The 22,599-nt window shown below is 37.7% G+C and overlaps 2 protein-coding genes and 1 long non-coding RNA gene across 4 annotated transcripts; 2 read left to right on the top strand and 1 right to left on the bottom strand.

Moving 5' to 3' along the window:
* The first annotated feature begins 1,088 nt into the window (after positions 1-1,088).
* On the top strand, positions 1,089-4,241 carry LOC148960468 (uncharacterized). The gene has a single exon (XM_089115945.1). It carries the CDS (start codon positions 1,089-1,091, stop codon positions 4,239-4,241), a length of 3,153 nt encoding a protein of 1,050 aa, XP_088972071.1.
* Positions 4,242-4,247: 6 nt separating this feature from the next.
* Positions 4,248-6,374, top strand: LOC135690986 (uncharacterized). Its single transcript, XM_089115944.1, has 2 exons — positions 4,248-4,616; positions 4,755-6,374. The coding sequence occupies exons 1-2, from the start codon at positions 4,248-4,250 to the stop codon at positions 6,372-6,374; spliced, it is 1,989 nt and encodes a 662-aa protein (XP_088972070.1).
* A 1,538-nt stretch (positions 6,375-7,912) lies between these two features.
* Positions 7,913-10,252, bottom strand: LOC148960467 (uncharacterized). Of its 2 annotated transcripts, XR_016145145.1 has the most exons (3): positions 9,450-10,195; positions 8,784-8,875; positions 7,913-8,016 (listed from the first exon to the last, which is right to left on the bottom strand). It is a non-coding gene; the product is annotated as an uncharacterized LOC148960467 (long non-coding RNA). The 2 variants fall into 2 exon arrangements; XR_016145147.1 differs by lacking the exon at positions 8,784-8,875 and having other exon boundaries at positions 9,450-10,252.
* Positions 10,253-22,599: the final 12,347 nt, after the last annotated feature.

Genomic DNA, 22,599 nt, shown 5'->3' with positions numbered 1-22,599 from the left:
GTTTTCGATCTATGTTCTGACGTTTTAAACTCTGAAGAGTGTCAGACGAAAAGCTTTAGTTTACTAAATGTTTGCTTTTTTCAAAGCAATTTACAAGTTTTGTACCACCAAAAGATTGTTTGCATCTCCAGATTGTGCAAAATTTTTAATAAAGATATAGGGTTTTTGTAGGTTTCGTATGGACATTGTAAAGTAGGTTTTAAATTATTTTGTTGGCATTAATTAGCTTATTAGCTATATGTATTTGTTTGTTCTTTCTTGCCAACGTTAAAGAAATTGTTAATAAATAATAATAATAATCTTTCTGAAACTCGTTTCTTAAAAGCACAATTCTGGTTACATGAATCTGGTTAAATAAAGTGAACAGGCTGGAAGACACTTGGTTACAAGATGCAAATAGATAGAAATGAAAACGAAAACTAGCCTTATTGAAACTCGTTTCGTAAAAGTGCTATTCTTGTTACATACATCTCGTTACATCAAGAGTACCGGCTGGAAGACAACTGGCTGCATGATACAACTAGATAGAAATGATCTGCTTTCAACGAATTGGTTTCAACAGGAACTAGCCTTATTGAAACTTCTTAACAGCACAATTCTGGTTACATGCATCTGGTTACATCAGGAAAACAGGCTTGACAGCATTCATCCCAGGATGCACATTTTACATAATATGGGTCTAAAAACTGTTTTTAGATGTGTCAAAATGACAATTTGTGGCAATGTATGGTTTTATGTCCATTTTCACTCAATAAATTTCACTTTCCTTTCATTTTGTTTATAATATTGTTAGTTGACCCCCAAAGGAGTATCAAACGACCACTGCGATATTTGAGTTGATTGTACTGAATTATAGCTTAGACCCCCTGACTCCATTTTGTTATAGAATCGTTTTGATTAGAGACCACGTTTTTTGTAAGAGTTGATAGTTTTGTTGATCGATATAGCTTGCACTCGCACAAATGTTTTTCTCTATCGTAAAGATATTCTCCGAATGTGTTGATTAGGATATTTTACGACACAGTGGCACCTCCGACGGGACATTGGATGTCCGTGTTATGATTTTGAGAAGTGGAGTGCTAAAAGCAATGGGATCAACCGGCGATAAAGACGAAGAAACTGGCGCTGGTGTAGGAGGCGATGAATCGTCACAAGAAATGGATAGTTATGGTATTGATAGACCAGAAGATAGTTTAAAGAATCAGTTAGAAGTTCTTATTGGAGATCTGGAACTGATAATGGTGGCATTGAAAGATTTTATTATGGAGTTAAAGGATATCTCGGAAATTGATGGTGGTATTGATGAACAAATCGAGTCAAGAATAATGGAGTTAAAGCTGATTGTAGTGCCAATGTTGATGGATATAAAATCAGTGTCGAAGGATATTCAAGAGATAATGAAGAAATTGAATTTTAAGTCAGAATTGGTAAGAGAGTACACAACAAGTCGTTCATATGATGCAAAAATAGGTATGTTACTTAACAAATGTTCAAAGAAGAAACAGAATGATTCTTCTCGACAAGCAGCTGGTAAGCCTACTACTACTAATTCATTTTTCTCAATGAACTCACCCCATGAAGGAAGATTTGGAAATGAACAAGGACACAGCCAGTATCCTGTTGGGGGGTTTGAAAGACAATATTCTATGTACCAACCTTTAGGGCAACCTTTTAACCCCTATATGCAAAATTATTTCCCACAACCTCCCTGGCAACCTCAGTATTCACCAAGTATGGGAAGAAGAAATACTGGGGAGAATTTGAGCAGTAAATTAAGGTTGCCAAAACTTGAATTGAAGTCATTTGATGGGAATATGATGAATTGGGTGGAATTTTGGGACTCTTTTGAAAGGAATATTCATTTGAATTCTTCATTGTGTGATGTTGACAAGATGTCTTACCTAAAGGCTTCTCTTAAGGGTACTGCTTGTCATGCGATTGCAGATTTGCGAACTACTGGGGACAATTATGCACCTGCAGTTGACATTTTAAAAGAGAAATATGGTAAAGCTAATGTATTGAAGGGATCTCACATGTCTGCATTAAAGGCTGTTGTTGCTGTAACTTATTCTAAATATTTAAATGGGTTAAAAAAGTTGTATGAACTTGTTGATATGCATGTAAAAGCATTATCTGTATTAGGTACCTCTGAAGAACAGTATTCTTTAGTTATTGTACCAGATTTAATGAAGAAGATACCAAGAGATGTTGAACTTTCCATCAGAAGAACAATGTCTGTAGACCATGAGTTGACCATGAGTGAATTTTTGAACAAGCTCAGAGAGGAACTTCTGTTCAGGGGTATGGATGAAGCAACACCAAGAGTGCAGAATTCAAGAGAAGAGAGGAATCCTAACAAAGGGAAAGCATTTGCTATTTCACCAAATGCAACCTGTGCTTTTTGTCTTGGAGAGCACAGTAGTGCTGACTGTTCTGTTGTCACTGAAGTGAAGAAGAGGAAGTCAATATTGATGAGGTATAAGAGATGTTTTTGCTGCTTGAAGAAAGGTCACCGTGTCAAAGATTGCTACAACAAGAAGCCTTGCAGCAAGTGCAATGAAGGGGAGCATCACCCTGTGATATGTGAAAAAGAAGAGAGTGTTCCAAATATGCATGTTGTCACACCTGGTGGAATAGCATATCAAACTGTGTTAGCCAAAGTGAATGTCAAGGGAAAGCCAAGTATTATTTGCAGATGTCTGTTGGATACAGGGTGTGATAAGACATACATGTTGCAGAAAACTGCTAATTTGCTGAAATCCAAGCCATTAAGACAGGAAAGAAAAGTTCTGGACACTGTGCATGGAGAAAGGCAACATATCTGCTCAGTGTACAAGATAGAAGTAAAAGACATGACAGAAAAGCTGAAATTTGAAACTGAGGTGTCCACACTCAGCAAGCTGACATCTGTCAAGAATGTGAAGCCCCAGATTTTAAAGAAAAAATTCAACCATTTGAAGAACCTGGAATTTTCAGATATTTCAAGTGAAAGAGAACTTGAAATTGATGTCATCATTGGATTGGAAGACCTTTGCAAGCTGAAAATAGGAAACATGAAATGGGGAAATGCTGGTGATCCTGTTGCAGAAGAAACAACACTGGGTTGGACTCTAATGGGACCAACAAACTCAGCAGAGGATCGAAGTTGTTCAAGTTCACTGCTGTTGACAACTGATAAGGAAAATCTGAGCAATCAGATAGCCAAACTGTGGGATTTGGAGACAGTAGGGATCAGGGAAGAAAACTCAGTGGAAGAGAAATTTGAAGATACAGTAACTTTCAATGGAGAGAGATACAGTGTGCAGTTGCCATGGAAATCAGATAGAGTCAATTTGCAAACAAACAGAAATTTTTGTGAAAGGCGGCTAAATGCGCAACTCAGAAGATTAAAGAAGGAACCGGAAATATTAAAGAAATATGATGATGTCATTAAAGATCAGATAGAACAGGGTATAATTGAGGAAGTACCAGATCATCCTACAGGAGAAAGAATCCATTTCCTACCACACCATCCAGTAATACGTGAGAATGCGGAGAGCACAAAAGTCCGAGTTGTGTACGACGGGTCAGCAAAAGAAAGAAAAGGAGACAAGAGTTTGAATGAGTGTTTATACACAGGACCATCATTGCTACCTATGCTACATGATGTGCTGTTGAGGTTCCGGATGTTTCCAGTGGCGCTTGTTGGTGACATCCATGCATGTTTCCAAAATGTCTTACCAAACATGTATTGTGATGACCTTGTGAGTGGAGCTGCTGACAGTACGCAAGCCATAGAGTTGAAAGACAAAATTACAGAGATTATGAGAAAAGGAGGTTTTCAACTCCATAAGTGGAAGACCAACCATGTGGAGGTCAGAAAGCACATAGAGGAGAAAAGTGATCAAAAAGATTCAACTACAGTGACGTATGCAAAGGAAAGCCTAGGTACCAAAGATTCACAAAGTAAAATTTTAGGATTAAAATGGAATCCAGAAGAGGACACACTAGGAATTAGTATGGAAGCAGTGCTAGATGTGAAGAATGGTAAAGTGACGAAGAGAGAAGTCCTAAGCAGACTGTCAAAGGTATATGACCCACTGGGTGTTGTGGGCCCAGTTGCAGTGACTGCAAAGCTGATATTCCAAGATATCTGCAAGGAAAACAAGGATTGGGATGAGCCAGTAAGCCCAGAGATTGAAATGAGATGGAAGAAATGGATGCAAGCTGTTTCAAGGTTGACTGAACTCAAGATTCCCTGATGCATTATGCCAGCAATCGGTGGACCAAGGAAGATTTCAATTCATGTTTTCGGTGATGCAAGCAAGGCTGCATATTGCACTGCTGTATACCTTGTATGGCACAATGAAAACCAGTCAGGTGCACACCTTGTTACTGCAAAGATAAGGTTACCTCCAAAAAGGAAAGAGATGACAATACCCAGGTTGGAACTAACAGCAGCAAGGATCGCAGCACGTTTGTTGAAAACAGTCAGAGAAACTCTAAAGAACTGGGAGCTAGAAGAGTTGGTTCTGTGGTCTGACAGCAGCACACTGCTACATTGGCTAGAGAATCGAGGTCAATACAGACAGTTTGTCCAGCGAAGAATAGATGAGATACAAGCATTGACAACGGATGTAAATTTGAAATATGTGCCACCAGCCGAGAATCCTGCAGATTTGGGCACAAGAGGATTGTCTCCCCAGCAATTAGAGCAAAGCAAGCTTTTGTAGAATGGACCAGAGTTCATAGTGGATTGAAATTATCCCCACCAGCCTCACCTGATCGAAACAGTTGAAAGCAAGGCTGAAGAAAGACAGTATACACTTCCAATTGCTGAAGAAGAACCAAGTCTGTCAATCAACAATTTAGTGCCTGCGGAAAACTATGTCTCATATGGCAAACTGCTGAGAGTTACAGCTCTTGTGCTTAGGTTTATAAGTTGCCTCAAGGAGAAGAAAAGGCCAGATACTCAAATTTTGCGTGTAGAAGAGATCCAGGAGGCAGAAGAATGGTGGATAAAAGATACACAAGTGATGGTGAAAGGAAGAAATAGTTACTCACAAATAAAGACACAGCTTGCAGTGATAGAAATCAATGGAATCTTACACTGCCAAGGACGTCTTCAAAACACAACACTACCAGTTGAAAGCAAGTTTCCAACACTGTTACCCCAGGATAGCAGATATACAAGTTTGTTAATTTCAGAGTGTCACGAGCGTACACGACACGGGGGAGTAAATACAACATTAGCGGAAGTCAGAAGCAAGTTTTGGGTCTTAAAGGGACGCCAGGCTGTAAAGCAACAATTACGTCAATGTATGGTTTGCAATAAGCGAAATGCAAAGCCATGTGCACCACCTCAATCTGGACAGCTACCAGCAGAGAGGGTGGTTCGAGGCAACCCGTTTAGTACAACCGTAGTTGACTTTGCAGGACCTATATATTTGAAGAATGAAGAGAAGGCATATGTCGCACTATTCACATGCGGCATAACCCGTGCAGTACACTTAGAGCTCACAGAAGATATGACAGCCAATGAATTTAGAGGAATGTTTCGAAGATTCATCAGCAGACGTGAAGCACCTGCTACAGTAATAATTGACAATGCAAAAACATTCCTTGCCACTGCAAAGCACTTGAAGAAGATATGTGTAGAGCGAGAACTGCAGGATGTTTTGTTGGCCAACCGCATTGATTGGCATTTCAATGTAGCCAAGGCACCGTGGCAAGGCGGCTTCTTTGAAAGATTACTTGGAATAACCAAGTCAGCATTATTCAAGACCATGAGAAAGGCAAAACTAACCTTTAGAGAGCTGGAAAACATGTTGATAGAAGTTGAAGGAATGATAAATAATCGACCACTTACCTATCAAACATCAGATTTAGAGGAAGAGCCCTTCACTCCAAATCATATGATTCATGGTCATCGACTAGCAATGATAGGAAATGTCAAGCATGACAATGATGCAGATTTTGATGACAAGAACGTGAACAAGAGAATGAAGTTCTTGAGAGCTAAGCTAGAGCATGTATGGTATAGATGGTTAAAGGAGTATCTTTTAGGTCTTCGCGAATATCATCGCACGACTAAAGGAGGAGAAGAATTACCAGAGCTTGGAACTTTGGTATTGATCATAGATACTACCATTGAACGACGTTTCTGGAAGTTAGCCAAAATCTCCAGTTACATAAAAGGAAGAGATGATGTAGTTCGAGCAGTAAGATTAGATGCGGTATCTCAAGGGCGGAAGATTGTAATGGAAAGACCACTTCAAGTAATGTGCCCCTTAGAAATAAAAGTTCAGGCAAAAAAAGTCAAGCCAAGAAGAGTAGCAGCTTTTGCAGCTGACGAATTATTGAAAGTACATGCACAGTCATTAAATCAAGAGTAAAGACACTTGATTTGGGGGAGTGTACTGAATTATAGCTTAGACCCCCTGACTCCATTTTGTTATAGCCTCGTTTTGATTAGAGACCACATTTTTTGTGATAGTTGATAGTTTTTTGTTGATCAATATAGCTTGCACTCGCACAAATGTTTTTCTCTATCGTAAAGATATTCTCCGAATGTGTTGATAAGGATATTTTACGACATGATTATCAACTATTGATATAACATCAAGAATAGCGCCATCTATATGTTCTAGGTTTCTCACTCCTTTTCAATGAATTTTTAAACATATGATATTTTTATGTGTATAAGTCGACCCAGAGTTTATGGTGGCCCAGAATAGAATAATATTGACTTTTGATTGACAAAAATCAATGACATTTGCAAGAGAAAGAACTTTAATTATTTTAAAACTTCAGTCTATACTCTTCTATCAAAATTTGTTCACACGAAAGTCTTTTTGTTCAAAAGGAAATCGTTTTTCTGTATAAATTTCTTGTAAACCACACTTATAATCATGAATACAAAGCAAGTTTTCTAAAAAGCTAGGGCTGAAATACTGTAAAATGTAACTTTGAACAATTTTGCATCTAGAAAATAGAGTGTTTGCCGTCTAAGAGTTTATCAGTGAATTTTAAACCTTGTCAGGAAATGAAAGATGTCTTCTAACTTACTCTATTGACAAACAAGGCCTGTAAACCTCCCTAGAGCACAATAGCTATCAATTACACTACCAATTGAAGAGATAAAGAATAATCCATCCTCTGTTTTTCAAAATAACTAAGAACAGGCATGCCAGCTTGAACTTCAATTCACTGCTTCTTATAAAAAATATTTTACCTTAATAAAAAGAGTTACATTTGCCACCCCTTACAGTCACTCTGCTTATGTCACACTTTTGGTTACAGTCACATAAAAATTTTAGTCCCAAACCTGCAAAACTTTTAATTTAAGGTCTGTTTACAGTCACACTCTGCTAAATATCACAACTTTTCAAGCAACATTTGGTGTGACTATAAAGTGAATTAGGTAATAAGATTATTTTTCATCTGAATACAAACAAGAATAATCAGAATATTCTTTCATGTAACCCGGTCTTAATAAGAAATGTGTCTGTTTGCACTACTCAACTGGAGAATATATTAGTGCTGATGGAATGAAATTTATAATAGCAAGATCTTGATATTAGGGGATTGCCAATTGTTTTGCTTCCTATTCTGTACACTGCTATAAAGAAATGTAGTACAGTTTGAAAATTATGATTAGGGGGGGGGCTCCAACCCCCTGTTTCTGATGGCCCTGTAATTGATAACAATCTCTGATGCTCAAACAATAGGGAGCAACTTTGGTATATTTCTTTTATGTAGTGTAAAAAGGCCCTTGCTCACTATTATAATTAAGGAATTCCTACCAGAATCAGAATAATTTCCATCCATGGTTGTAGCTTGCCCTCTTCTTTTATAAGGCACATGTTTTGAGGAATGCACATATCTTGACCCTGTCTTTGCATCTGTGGAGCCGACCCGAAAAAATTCTGTTCATATTTTTTCGTTTTTTTAACACCATTTTATTTGTGAGTGCATCTGTATCAGAAAGAAGGGATGCAACAGATTCTTCTTTCTTTTTGTGTGCATCAGGAGTTTCTAAAAAATTGAATCCCAGGTGTTATAGAAGAAGTATTTAAATACAGAGAGGAATATACATTTTACAATTGTTTAGGCTTTAATTAATTGAAGGTGTAACTATTGGTGAAAGCAGAGGCATCAGAACAGGATTTGTGCAAGAAAGTCCTCGATATTGTAGTATCACCAATTAAATGATTACCAGCAAGAATTTTTTTAAGATAAATTTAGAGCTGTAAATTATTCTGGGTAGTACTTTGTTGAAGAAATAAATATTGGCTCTTACACAAAAATAAACATATTGCACTTGATGGGCAAGTACCTGTAGACACAGGTCTGGTCATAAGACTTTAAGCAGGGGAGCAGTAAACAGCTCTCCTAGTAATCTATATGTGAGCTATATCTAGATACATAAAAATATAGACAAAGCAAAAGTTGATTTCAAGGAGAGCAATTTGTTTTTTAGAGCAATTTAGGAAAGCAATCTCTAGCTCCCCTCCAGCATTTGAGGAGAGCCTGGAGGGGAGCAAGAGCTATGGCTTGCTTCAAATGGCCAGGCCTGTAGACACTGAAATTATGCATATTTTTGTTTCCATGCCTTTGGGTAAGGAATATACATATAACACTCCATAGGAAAAATCTTTTCTAACGGATTTTCAATGTAATATCAATCAATTTGCAGTAAAAAAGCAGATTCTACAGGATTCTAACTCACATTAAAAGCAAAATCATTAAGTATATTATAATAATACATTGAGAGTGTCTAGTATAAAATTCGCATGTCAAACCTCAAAAAAACACAATTTTCCAATGTAATTAAGGCTTAGCAATCCGGTCCTGCTGTCTGGCTCGTCTTTTGTTCTTTTATGATCATTTTTCTCTTAAACAAACAATAAACTACTAACCACAAGTACTATGTAATACCAATTATGGGGCCTGTACTATAAACTTAGATTAGGTTAGCATATAAAACATAATTATTGAGCAGAAAAGATGCAAATGTTAAAATTTGCCAGCCAATTTAGTTGTCTGTCGGTGTCGTTTATCTATGACATGATTTATTTCGATTCAGATTTTTCAATGTTCTTTGATTTAAGAGTTTCTGCGTTGAGGCTTTCAATTTCGTGCTTCATGTGTTGTGACTTGAAAACGAAGGACTTCGTACAGTGATGTTTCGAAATAATAAACATAATGTCTTTATCTTTCTCTACCTATAATTTTTTCCAAAGATGTTTGCTTAATTTGATCGCCATACTTGATTACTTTAGTAAAGGGTAAGGGAATGAATTGAATTCCAAACAAATAGGAACCAAAACATTTGGCAAAAAATGCCGCCAAAACAATACTCAAGCCTAGCCCTACCTAGACTTGGGCCTACGGCTTGCTAAGCAACAACAATTCTCAAAAATAGCAATGATACGGTCAGAGTCACTACTAAAAAGAAGACAACGCACCTGTTTTTTTCGTCGCCGCAGTTAACTTTCCTTTTGCGGGAACCTTGCTATTCGATTTCTCCATCTTGCACCATCGGCCTTCAACAGCGACGTCGTTATTGGAGCCGACGTTGCTAAAACGAGAAACAAGCGGAACAACCCAGTGACAACCCAGGAACAAGCAGAACAACCCAGTAACAAGCGGAAATGTGAATTAATTGTTTAGTAAATAACACATGGGGGCGTTTATAATCCAACTCTCTGAAGTTTGTGTGGGCTAGAACTATCAAGAGGCCGTCAATCATGTCTTCGTCTGTTTCGGAGGCTTTGTGATTTTGCCAACGGACAGAGAGAATCTGTGGACCCCGGATCGGGATGAAAAATAAATAGTAAAGCATGCCTAAAGGGGTATGGGGAATGCTCCCTCAAGAATTTTTGAAAATGATGGCTGCTCTGGTGGCTATTTTGGTTGCTAAAATAGCTATGCTGGGTAAACTGCTCTGGCGGCAGTGGCTAAGACAGAGGAATCAGTGGGGGCAACAAACCCCTGTAGAGCTAGACCGAGGGGCAATTCACTCTTGAAAATAGCGTACAAGATTTTACCAAAACAAAAATATTTCTAGGGATTTTCAGATAAAGCAATAGGATTTTCATAAAAGGTGTACGAGATTTTCTTGGAGTGATTTGCCCCTCGAGCTAGACTCCTATTTTGTCCGAAAACCTCTGGTCTTGTCGGAAATTTTCTATGTCTATCTAATTGCTATGTTTTATAGGAAAGAATTTAAAGCTAAATAAAAATAAGAATATCTGGATATGTCAAAATATTTATTCATTTCAGTTCTGAAGTCGTTATATTTTGTGTACTTAGATATGATTGTATTTAGAGTGTATTATGGCTCTTCAACTAAGTGTATTTAGATAAATTAATTTTTTTATGATGATGATGGAAACGCCAAACATTGCTTGCGTGTTTGTCACCTTGCTATCAAAATTCTGTCTATCACACCTAAAGCTGAGGTGGTCCCCATTCTGCTGGTAACATGCTGTATTGCAGTAAAGTGAGGCATATAGTGGACGCATTTTCTAGGGAGGGCTTATCACCGAAAAATAACAGGGGACAGAATCGGTCCAGTCCGGTCCCAACCAGCGCAGCTGCGATTTAATCAAGACCTCATGGTTTACGTGTGAGATTTGATGATATTACCACCATTGCAAAAACATGGCAACACCTGTGTGGGCTACTCTCATTTTTTTTATAAGAAACAAAGGTCGATGTTGAGAACTCCAGTTTCTGGAAATTTCAATACTCATTGATTCTCAAGAATTTCTTAATTATGATGCCATGAATACTGTTATGAAATGTTCATGACCTTTTTTATCCCGTTAAGAGATTCGCTACCGTTCTGATGCTGTATTTAGATGTGGGAAGGATATTTTTATCATTTGTGTCTGAAGTTCTAGGTTAAGTCATGTTCTTGGATTTTACAAAAATGTCGTTTATTTTCAATAGTTTCTTAACGTTTTAATAGTTTCTTAATTTTTTCTGCTTCGAGTACTGAAGTTTCCTAATTTTTTCTGACTGTCCAGTACTCGTTTCTTATAGCCAGTTTATTATGAAAAAATGAGTGTACTTAATGCATCCGGAAATCAGAAGAATTTCGACAGTGAATAAAAGACCTTGTGAGCAAAACTTTCCACGGCATTTTTCAACATGCCGAATACATGCCGCATAACGTGCCTTTTCTATCTTGGAGCTTTACCTATATTTACAACTAAATCTACACTTTCACCGATAAGAAGCTAAGGTTTTGTAAGCTATTACTTGAAGAAAATCTGTTCTTAATGGCCAGATGCCAAACTTGTACTCACTATATGAATATTGAGTTATGCTTTTGGGACATGATAAACTCTGTATGAGCAACCTTACATGCCTTCAGAACGAATTTGCTGGGTTTTTGGATGGACGACGTCCCTAATGCTTTTGTTAGGATGCAACTTGCTGTCAGTTATAGTTATGTTTATTCTCGTCTTCTGAGATATTTTTGCCGCTTTGGAAAAGAAACTCTAGCTGCCACCGACAACGATAACTTTTTCGCCATATGTACATGCTTTATCTTGTTTCCGTGCTATGCGCGGCGTTGGATGCGCAAATTTCAAAGGGGAATGCGAGAGCAACAGTCACATTCCCTCAATAGTATCTCAATTGGAAATTTCAGGTAAAATCCGATCGGTGGAAGAAACGCTTTGGGTATTTCAGAGACTTTCCTGTCATAAAATCAATAAAGGATCAAGCGAAGGTAGTTGCTCCGTAAACTTGTAGTCCACCCTGCCTCGCGACGGCCTTGGAGAGCGGCCCCGACAATATTTATATCGCAAAAATTGGTCTGTCGTGGCGAAAACACGGTCCCTTCAAAGAACAGCCCCCCCCCCCCTAAAAAATTTGCATTTGCGCCCCTTATTATATTAAACAGCAAACAGAAATTATATTCACAAGAGAGGTGAGAAACTTTCCGCCAAAAATCTAACAAGCATTTATATTTTTTCATAAATTGTAACAGAATATAACGACATCAGAACTGAAATAAATAAATATTTTGACATACACCCCTTTAGACATGCTTTACTATCTATTTTTCGTCCCGATCCGGGGTCCATAGATTCTCTCTGTCCGTTGGCAAAATCACAAAGCCTCCGAAACAGACGAAGACATGATTGACGGCCTCTTGATAGTTCTAGCCCACACAAACTTCAGAGAGTTGGATTATAAACTAACTTGTGTTATTTACTAAACAATTAATTCACATTTCCGCTTGTTACTGGGTTGTTCTGCTTGTTACTGGGTTGTTCTGCTTGTTCCTGGGTTGTTCTGCTTGTTACTGGGTTGTTACTGGGTTGTTCCGCTTGTTACTGGGTTGTTCCACTTGTTCCTCGTTTTAGCAAGGTCGTATTGGATCAGCGTTGGTAGCGCTCGGGGCCAACAAATAGGGAACGGGAGCAAATTGAAATCGCAAAGAAAAATACACACTCTCTTCACATCAATCCAAATTTCAAACATCCTGCACCAAGGTTACAAGAGTTCTCAAAATAGATGAATGCCAATGCCTCTTTAGGTCTTTTTGGGTCTTTTTCCATTTGAGTTCTTGATCCACTAGAACTCTTAGACCTTTGATGTTGTTCACAAGTTTGATGTCTCAATTTGGAAACAATCGTTGAAAGAGATGTGGCTACAATATCTTTTGTACTTTTTGCAAGTTTGCAATGTACTCAGGGACGGTTTTCGTAGGAGATATGTACGGGGTGCGGCAGCCCCCCCCCCCAATATTTCTGTGATTTTTGGCAGTCAGTTGTAACAAAGTAACGCAAAAATTCTACTTTTTATCTTCTTATCGGTAGCTTAGCAATGGGGGCCGAGGCTCAGAAAGTTGGTATATGAGTGAAGTGCAAATATGCAATAAAATTAGTACTTCAGTGAGGAGGAGTTTATATTTCAGACAAAATTAAAACGTCTTTGAAGACTTCAAGCAAACGATTGTAAGCAAACAATCTTTTGGTGGTACAAAACTTGAAAATGGCTTTGAAAAAAGCAAACATTTAGTAAACTAAAGCTTTTCGTCTGACACTCTTCAGAGTTTAATACGTTAGAACATAGACCGAAAACTCTACGCTAGGAAATATATATACCCAGTTATGGATCGAAATAGGCCAATCAGAAACACGAGCACATGACTGTTGAGGTTGACCAATCAGTGCCGCTTGCCTATTGAGAATGTTACCAATGGAGTCCTAAGGTGAAACCGAACTCCTTTTGTCTACACAGTACACTCTTTTTTTTATAAGAACCAGTAAATTTCAGTTCAGGCTGACTGTTCTTAATTTTTTCGAAAATCTGAGGCTGGATTGTTCTTAATTTGTTCTTAAATTAAGAGGGTGTAAGCAGTGCTATTGCTAGCTTTTTCTCTCTAAGGAGGTGTTCAGGCCTCATTTGCCAACAAAGTGAGTGAGACAGCCTTAATTTGCTGACAAATTTGAATATTCACCGAAAAAGCACCCACACATCGCTAAAAATCCTCGATTTTGACAAAAGACGTTGTTCAAAATTGCATTTTGAAGAAGCTCAGCCTCAGCTTGTTCTTAACTTGTTCTTAACTTTTGACCAGTTTTGAGGCTCGTGTTCTTATAAAATTTTTCTTATAATAAAAGAGTGTAGCGGTTTTTTCGTGCCTATGTAGATAGATTCCAAAACTGCTAGGTAGAACGACGATCGGGCTTTACCAACAAACCGAAACATGTCGCCATTACAGTTTTTTGCACAATCTGGGTATCCAGTAAATGCTGCCTGATAGCAGAATCGCAGGTTTTAGTTGTACTTCTAGATCTAGAAGGCCGAGCTGGCTGTTCTCTTTGGGGACGAGTTTTGTTTCTAATACTAGGCGGAACATGCTGTTTTATTTTATCCTCCAATCTTTGGGTAGTGCGTCCTACGTAGCCAGAATCGAACTGGCACGCAAATTCATATACAACGGAACTTTTTTGTGTGGCAGGAACGCAATCCTTTTGAATGGACGGAAGGGCTTTTTTCGTACTATAAACAACACGTGGGTTGACTGCAAAGAAATAATTTGTAATGTCCTGTTTTATTTGACCTCCAAAACGTAGGGAACTGTCACCATTCCAGGGTAGTTTTAGATAGACCGGGCACTTTTGAGGACCTGACTTTCGAGGACCGCGCAAAACATGGCTGCGTTATTGTTAAATGTCCCCATAACGGTCTGAACTGAAATGTTCCACTGCTGCTCAGTATTTTCTTCCCGCATGTAACTGTGTTGAATTTATGATGTATTGTTAATGTGTCCTTAATTACAGCTCTGGTCCAAGGTATTCACAGTCTCTACAATTGTCGTTGAGGCAATGTGTAAATGCCCTGGACCATATAGAATAAAATATAACACCATTATTCCCATTTACCCAATTATTCATTCCAATTGGCTGACAAGATGTTAATTTGAACTCCCCTCACAAAAGTATTGCACCACCTTGTTCAAAATGGCGGCACTTTTTGTCAATATTTTTACAATACAAAACATTTGAATGCATGATTTGGGTGAAATAGGCATCTTTTGTAGCAAATTTCGGCAGGAAATATTTGTAATTTTTGCTGACGCCATAGAAGACCTAGTTAGAAATATGAATTTTAATCAAAAACATTATTGTTTGAAAAAATATAGACCATGCCTAAGGGAGAAAATTTTCAAATGAGATGTGAGTCCCTATAAAATTTTCGCAGGGAAGTGGTCTTTAGTTTTTGAAAAATTGTTGACCATGTTAGATGCAGCCACACAACAACTTCAATAAATCAAAAAATGTTTCTCGAGAGTGCTTCATTAGTATAAATCGAGAAGCGGGTGAACAAAAAAAATTGACGTTAGAGGGTTAGCGATTTTGTCTGTTTTATTTCACCATGTTTATACCAAGGGACAGTAAAAGACATGAAACTGAACGGTGAGCAATGTTTTGCAGCTCAAAAATTCTTCCAAACAAAAAAAATGGGTCTCTTACACAAATATAAAATAAAAATTCACCTTCGTGAAAGGAAACCATTTTTACAACGATTTATTTCCGAACAAGAAGATTTCAAGTTTTCCGTGGCGTCATTCAAGTCCAAATTTGTACATCGTTGAAAATGTTTGACTTGGTATGAAAAACAAAAGAATTCTCCAGATTTGGAATGAAATTCTACAATAATACATTGCCCAATTATATGCAGCCAATTCAAGAAGGCATAAAGCGGTTTCAAAAGTTCATAGCTCCGGTCAAAATATTAAAATTTGAAACTGTTAAAATACGTTTTGAGACTGTTATTTTAAAAAAGTCCTCTAAAAAGATTGAAGATTTGATTGGTCGTTGTTTCACTTCCAAAAACATTCCCATTCGCTAATTAAACAATCAATTCTCGCAACAATAGCTTTTGGTAATTCTTGCGCCATTTTCTCTCCTCCGAGGCGGTGCAATACTTTTGTGAGGGGAGTGTACTTTATCAAAACTATTGCAAACCCTCCCTTTAGCAGGACTTTCGGTGTAGGCCTACGAAAAGTAGGCATTAAAATGGCCGTCCAATTATTCTGGTCCTAAGGTATTTACAGTTTCGACAATTGTCGCTGAGGCAATGTGTAAATGCCCTGGACCATATGGAATAAAATTTAACACTTTAATCCTAACATTATTGAAACTCGTTACTTAAAAGCGCAATTCTGGTTACATACATCTGGTTACATCAAGAAAATAGGCTTGAAGCTACTGGTTACATGACACAACTAGTAAGAAGTGATTTGGTTTCAACTGGCTTCCATGGCAACTAGCCTTACTGAAACTTATCTCTTTAAAGCTTGACTCTCGCTACATGCATTTGGTCCTATCCAGAAAACGGGCTGGAAGGCAAATGAATCATTGTGAATCATTTTGATGCAAGATCTAATGGGTCATTTCAACAATTGCCTGGTAAATGTTTTTTGAAAATATGCATGTTTCAAGCTGTATTTATCTCTGTAGCATTACCTTTTTTCTGCACAAAAGATATGAGTGTAAGAAAACTGATGCAATAATATAAGTATGTATCATTTTGATATTATAGGTTCTCGAAAATTGCAAAGTAGTGCTCAAACAGTTACAATTTCATTTATTTTCCCAAACATTGTTATTGGTATATATGAGTCAAAATTCTGAATTCTTAAAGCGTTCAATCATTTTCTTCACATGTACGTGCTCTGCTGCAATTTGTTGGCTCCATATTGTCTCTGAAGTGGACAGTTGTTCACGTCTTTTCAGAAAGTTGGGAATGGTTATTTCCACACTAAGTGGTTCCAATATGTCTGAAATTGTGAATCTTTTGTCGGCCATTATAGCATCACCTGGTTTCCATAGTTCTTTTGCAAGTAAACCACTTTTAATGCATATTTCTCTGTCTGATAAGCTACTTAAAAAATATGCTACCACTTACAAATGAAAACCCACCATCTGGAATGATACCAAATAGAATCTTCAGTGTAACATGGCTTTTATAAGATAAAGAGAGTATCTACCGGTGACGGAGACTACTTGGGCATTCAAAAAAAAATTTCAGAGCAGTCGATTATGACTTACGTGTTAGGAATTTTTTTTTCATTGTTTCGGGCATAGTTTGCCGGAGTATTTGTCTAAATGGCCATATACTTATCACGCCAAGCCTTAGATATAAAAAACCAATCCACATTAAAAATGTTTGACTGCAGGTAGACACTGTAATGTTGAACAGGAATGACAAATGCTCAAAGGAAAAGTTTTGCCCCAACTTGAAAAGGGTCAACATGTATTCTTTAAAAGGACTCAATGCTCTTGGTCTTCCTGCCTTAATTTTGGCTGTCTTTGATGTGTGTATCAACAGGTTTTTCCCGTCTTGTCCTGGGTTGCAATAATCAAAAGTTTATTTCATTTCTCTCAAAGTAGAAAACCCAGCATAGTGACAGCATAATTTATCATTTCTTTAAATCTCCTCAATTAACAGATCGTATACCTTCCTTTCTTCTGTCATTTGTTGTAGCTGTACCTTTAATTTCATCCTTTAGATTTTCATTCTCACACAGAAGCTCATTCTTGCTTTCAGAAGTTCTTTGCTTTCCTTACTAAGTTTTGAAAATGGCTTTGAAAAAAGCAAACATTTTACGACATACTAAAAGCTTTTGCGTCTGACACTCCTCAGAGCATAAAACGTGCTGCCATCGGTCAACATCTTTTAGACAACCCAGATTGTGCAAAACTCTATAATGACGACATGTTTCGGATAATTGGCAGAGCCCGGTCGTCCTTCCATCTAGCAGTTTTGGAGTCAATCTACATAAAAATGAAAAATCCGCCATTGTGTAGACAAATGGAGTTCGTTTTCTCTCTTGGACTCCATTGGTAATTTTTCTTTAGACTCGTGGCACTGATTAGTCAACTATACCGGTCTTGTGCTTGCGTTTTTCTGATTGGCCCATTTCGATCCACAACTGGGTATATATTTTCCATCGTGTTCTTTCGGAACCTTATTCTGACGTTTTATGCTCTGAGGAGTGTCAGACGAAAAAGCTTTTAGTATGTCGTAAAATGTTTGCTTTTTTCAAAGCCATTTTCAAATTCTGTACCGCAAAAAAACTGTTCACATTTTTCTAAGTTTTGTTTTTTGTTCCTCTAGCTCAATTCTCTTAAAATCTTCCAAAGTCTCATCAGATTCTTGAAGAGCGGCTGACTCTTCAACAGTTGCAGGGTTGTTATCATTAATGTTACAGGGGACTGACAACAGACCTTTTTACTGGACCTCCAAGACTCCAGTTATTCCAAGAAAAAAGGACTGGTATTTCACCCTTTTACCTATCAAACCTTTTGCTCCCTGCAGCTTTTTTCAAATGATCAGGTAGGAAATGTTTATCACATAAGACAATTTCACTTGAAAATTTGAAGCCATCTTTACCACCTTGTATTTTTATCTTGTTACACCAATTTGCTATCTCTTTTGGATCTTTTGGATAATTCGAAAAGTGAATTACTGCCTTTTCTTTCTCTCCATTTTCAACCGCGTATTCCCGATTATACCAACCCTTTGCAGTACACTGAGACCAAATAAAGGCCAGTGTCTGAGAAAAAAATTGAGATTTGTGACAAACGGTCTCGATCTCTGAAACTCCTACAAAACAACTCTGATTCAAATTAATGAATTCTATACGAAAAACTATTTGTTTTGTTCAACAGAAATGTACTGTTGGTTTAAAAGGAAAGAAAATAATGATTTAGGGCCTAACCACTCAGCACTAACTAGATTCAGCTTTACGAACAAAACGAGTAAAATTGAGAATTTCGGTTTGTAAGCGACATCGTTATTAAAGAAATCTACTGTTTAATACCTACATTTACTTTGCTTTTGAGGTACGTGTTCAGTTTCGTGCATTGTTCTCTCCATATCTTAAAAACTCACATACAAACAAAGAAATATTACGAATATTCCTCACATTTACAAAAAAACAAACGGTAACATTCTGAATAATAAACCGAGGGGTAGTTAACTATTGCCAGAAGTGTACGAGATTTCCACAAAAACAAAAAGATTTCCAGTGATTTTCTCATAAAACGATAGGATTTCCACCAAAGGTGTACGAGATTTTTATAAAGTGATTTGCCCCTCAAAATATTTGATCGCGCTGCAAACCAAGCATTCCTTCCTAGAAACATGCCTGGAATTGCCACAGAGACAGAAATACTTTTTAATCCTTATCGCTATGGAAATTGCGTGCCAATTGACCGAGTCACATGCTTCCAAATAAAAAGCTAGCATGGGTGAATGACGAAATAATGGCTTGCTAGCTAGGAGGGTTGAGTCGGTGTAGAGCAGATTCGAGCTGAACTGAGCGGTAGTCAGCCTGCCTAGACCAATCAATTCATCGGAAATTACAGCCAACCTTGGAGATGCATACAAATTTTTTTGACAACCAATGAACAACCGAGTTGACTACCGCTCAGATAGGGGGTTGAGTAGTACTGCCGCTCAAGACAGCTCAGATGCTACAGAAAGATTGGGGGATGCCTCATATTCTGCAAGTAGGCAAACTGTAACTTCAAAGCCAATGTGACCCATTATTTTGTACAATACATTAATATTGGTAGAAAAATATTTTATAAAAATAAAATATTCTAAAATTTAAAAGGCACTAGGACTAAAAGTTCGCCAAAAGTATTATTCTTTGTTTAACAAAAGTTGCTCTCAATAATTGCAAATTTTATCTGGCTTTTTAATCTTATAATTTCCAACAGGACTGATTTTCATAAGTAACTGTGCGACCTAATGCGAGTTTTAGGCGACATTTCAAAATTCTGCCAAATGTATCTTTTTTTCTTATTCTATGGTGTTCCTCGGCTGAATGCCGTAAATATTTTTAAAATACCCATCCTCAGAATATTGAATAAGATTATTTGTTATTTCTGAAGGTTGTTGTAAGGATACTTGAAATTTCACTACAGCACGGCTTATGTCTTGAAAATGGTCTACATAAGAAATTACAGTAAATATGAATCATTTTAGAAAACAGGGTGAGACCAGGAAATGGGTGTGGTCTGAGGGGTGCGATCGATCCTCTATCTCATTTCGGCGGTAGTCAAATTTTTGGCAGGATCCGCCAATGAATGTTGTACTGAAAGTCTGCAGTCGTTTTGACACTCTACTATAGGAGGCGATGACAGAGTGCACGAGTACGGTGGTTTTGATGAACCTAGCAAGTCCTAGCCGTTCTTCGATAATACACTCTAATTCATACGATAATACGGTTAGGGCGATGAAGAGTGCATTTTCAAAGGGAAAGAGATGCCCCGTTGCCAGTTTTGCCACCCGCATTCTTCAACAGGGAAAAGTTCACTGGACAATGTTCAGTCATTTTGCCAACAACAATATTGTCTTGATATCCATACCCTGGACAATTAAGTGACCAGTGCAAATGTCCAGTCGTTTTGCCGGGGCTTTAGATGCATCAAAGAACACCTAGTGGAGTAACTGAACAAAGTTACTTTTAGTCAAATAACGAACGGTCCCGAACCTTTAGGGGCCCCCAGCAACAATTTGTCTTTGTTGTTTTCCCTAGGGGAAACAGCTGCTTCTTACACCACTAATAAAACTATTTGGCATAATGATAACAGCCTTGATAGAGCTGTACCAAGGACATACTTATCTATGGGGAGCTAAGAACCGGTGCCTTGTAGCTAGCTCATTTTGAGCCACCACGCCACTGCTTTACATTCTACTAGTTCCCAGTAATAGCTAGCGTTGGCCCCTGGCTAGCCCCCCCCCCCCCAGATTTTTAAGGCTAGAATCGCCACTGAACAACTCGATTAGCAGCAGCAGTATTTTTGTAGAAAAATCACCAATTTAGTTATTGAATATCCAAAAAGAAACTTAACGGGAAAAAATTGTTAATTATTTTAAAAAAATTTTCCTGGTACAATTTACCTACATTGATCGTTATTTAAATTCGTCATATTGTACCGCACGCATTTTAGTATATTTATGGAATCCAAAAAGAAACGGCGGTGATTATAGGTTCAATTTTACTAATCAACGATTCCACGTAACAGCAACTTCGCAAAACGGCACGGATTCGACACGACCTTACATCATGGCTCTACATAGCGGCTGAATTCACGACCAAGGGCACAGCATAAAAATCACATGAGAAATACGCCCTAATTACGCTAACAAAGTAATTACTTCAAACAAACAAAAGGACTGATGACAACAAAAGTGGCAATGGAATGATGCAATAACACGGAATGTTAATAGCGAGGTGATAAACAACGGAACTAACAAGAACATTAAAGGCAACTGAACATCATGCAACCAAATAAAACATAAAACTGCTATATTTGCGTGCAACAGAAGGTCGTCCAGTCTGCAACTACTGCAAAATGGTTGAACATGTTGTCAAATACGATCGTAGTCGCCCGTTTATTCATTCACCAAAAGCTAATTGCACGATTGTATTCTTCTCTTGTAGGTTTTCTACAAAATTTCCTCGACATTACGATGCACAATTTGAGGTAGAATTCCAACACATCTGCAAACTCATTAAAAGTCTAAAATGTGTTTTACGTCAAGTAGAGGAAATGATGCACAGAAATAGGGAAAATGTTGCGAAGCCAAATGTAGGCCAGAATGAGTATGAATTTGGGAATAATGTAATCGCACCCGATAGTTTCCAAGTCTCCAGCATCCTGCTTGAGACTCCAGCATATCAAGCTCGTCTCCAGCCGAGCTTCGCAACATCAAAATCTAGAAAAATCTCCAGCATTTTATGATTTTCTAACATTCAAAATTTACTTTTACATTTTAAGTGTGGTCAGTGGTTTTCTCCATGCAATCAATAGAGCTGTCTCATATGTTTAGATATCTCGCGGGCTTGCGACCTGCATTTCTAATCAAAATCTAATCTCCCTTCGTCCCCTGCTGCTTTTCTGTATCATAATGCCATGGAAATACTTCAAGCTCCTCCATAGCTACACAGTGCTGCTGCGCAGCACTCAAATCCCCATCATTTTAATCTCCGAGACTTGGCATCTATGCACCCAATCAAGAGCAAAGTTATCAGAACATTTAATCTTAAAAGGAGATGCAAATAGGGAAAGCAGTTATCACCAAAGAGCAGGGACAGCAAACAAGATTGTCAGGACACACGATACGCCAAGCGGTACCAAGCGATTGTGGAGTGGAGTCACTTGAAGCAAGGGGGGACGCTTGTCTTTGAAGGGGAGAGCTATGCAAAAGGACAGAATTTCATGAAGAAAATTTATGCGTGTCTGCTGTTTAAATTTTATTTGCGTGCTTGACTTTCGTTCACACCTTGGCCAATTTCTATTGAACTGCTTGTGGTCTGCTCCTTTGTTCTGTTTTGTTTAAGTATCATAATAGGCTTAATTGCCGTTAAGTAACGTATTTGCTGGCTTTTTGTTTAATTTTGTCGCCAAAGTTTAGACGTAATTTTAGATGTTCGGCAGCCGTTGTTAATTCGAGAAGTTTGAAGCATACCAGTTTTGCCAAAGTGAGCCGTTTAACCATTGTTGAACTAGATTTAGATGAAACTATATGAACCGTCAAGCCAAGAAATCAGAACACAGTTATTAGACATTTTACTTTCTTTTACTGCCGAGTCTGCGAAGACAAGTCTGTAGAGCCCTCTTAAATTCAATGGTTTACATAAGGTTAAGGGAGTTGATGATGATCATATTGATAAAAATTCTTCTCCCTATATTGGTTAAAACATAAAATAACTAATTTCTTGAAATCTGACCGGTTTTTTGCCAATGTACGGAAACAAATAATAACATTAATAATAATGATATATATTCAAAGTGGGCACTGATTAACAGCGTGTTAGTTACTTTTTTACAGTAGGGCCTATTAAAAAGTGAAAGTAGCTAAAAACAAAATAAAACAATTCCAACAATATATTGCAGTAAGAAGTTGCAATAATATAAAATGACGATGCGCAGATAGTTTTAACGATAGAAGACTGAATTGTTAAATGCTGGTTTTTGACGTTATTGGTCCAGGTAAGTTAATCAAAACTTTGGACCCTCTTGTTCTGAAACTTGATGTGGCCTTTCCTCTTGCATTCTTCACATG

The sequence above is a fragment of the Rhopilema esculentum genome, chromosome 4 (genome assembly GCF_057945365.1).
Source record: "Rhopilema esculentum isolate cy_ngs chromosome 4, ASM5794536v1, whole genome shotgun sequence".
Taxonomy (NCBI): Eukaryota; Metazoa; Cnidaria; class Scyphozoa; order Rhizostomeae; family Rhizostomatidae; genus Rhopilema; species Rhopilema esculentum.
Note: the sequence above shows the minus strand (reverse complement) of the source record. Positions and strands in the feature narration are given on the sequence as shown.